Consider the following 703-nt stretch of genomic DNA (forward strand, 5'->3'; position numbering starts at 1 on the left):
TCACTGCTTGTCTGGCTCCTCGCCGGGTGCCTCCAACTCGCCAGCTCCCGGCCCTTGGCTTTTGTCCTTCTCGTCTGTTCCTTCTGCTTTTTGGGACAGGGATTCGCCATTCACAGGACCCGACAAGTCTAAAGGGAAAAGAGAAGCTCAGACCCGTGCGTGTCCCCCATGGTGGACCTTATCCATCCCGATCCATGGGCAAACCGAGGACCCAAGGCCACAGGGTGTCCCCATCCAGGCAAGGGAGACCCAGCCGAGCCTGAAGGGACCCCAGCCTGACCCCAATAACTGTGAGAAGGGCCCCAAAGCCTCCATCCCCAAGCCCAGAGGGAGGTGTCGCAGCAGATTTTCCCCATCAGCTCCCCCGGGAAGGCTCTTGCAGCATCATCAGGACATTCCCAGGCAAGGACATGGCTACGAGGGTGGAAGATTCTGGTCACCAGCTGCTGCTCAAGGGCCTGAGCCCACGTCCAAGGGTGTCTCCACATTCCTCCGACTCCCCAGTGCCTTGGACCAGAGCTCAAGCTGGCAAAGAGGAGCTGCCCTGGCCCAAAAATCAGCCCAGAGGCACCCAAAGCCGGGGTGTGGGCGTCGGGCTTTGCCCTCTGCTCGCAGTGCCGCGAGCCTTTGATACTGTCCTTTCCCACCCTTGGCACTCCAGCAAACGAGGGCCTGGAGGAGCCACGTGCAGCTGACAATCACA

General features: G+C 60.6%; 1 protein-coding gene across 1 annotated transcript in view; it reads right to left on the reverse strand.

The window, feature by feature from the left end:
* Positions 1–703, reverse strand: part of LOC104278584 (hepatoma-derived growth factor-related protein 2) — a gene marked incomplete at its 5' end in the record, with an annotated part of 4,045 nt that continues 3,342 nt past the window's right edge. The window contains one exon of the mRNA XM_009875607.1: positions 1–128. Coding sequence (XP_009873909.1) covers positions 1–128 — 128 coding nt within the window. The remainder of the gene's footprint in view (positions 129–703) is intronic.

The sequence above is a fragment of the Apaloderma vittatum genome, unplaced genomic scaffold (assembly GCF_000703405.1).
Source record: "Apaloderma vittatum isolate BGI_N311 unplaced genomic scaffold, ASM70340v1 scaffold24800, whole genome shotgun sequence".
NCBI lineage: Eukaryota > Metazoa > Chordata > Aves > Trogoniformes > Trogonidae > Apaloderma > Apaloderma vittatum.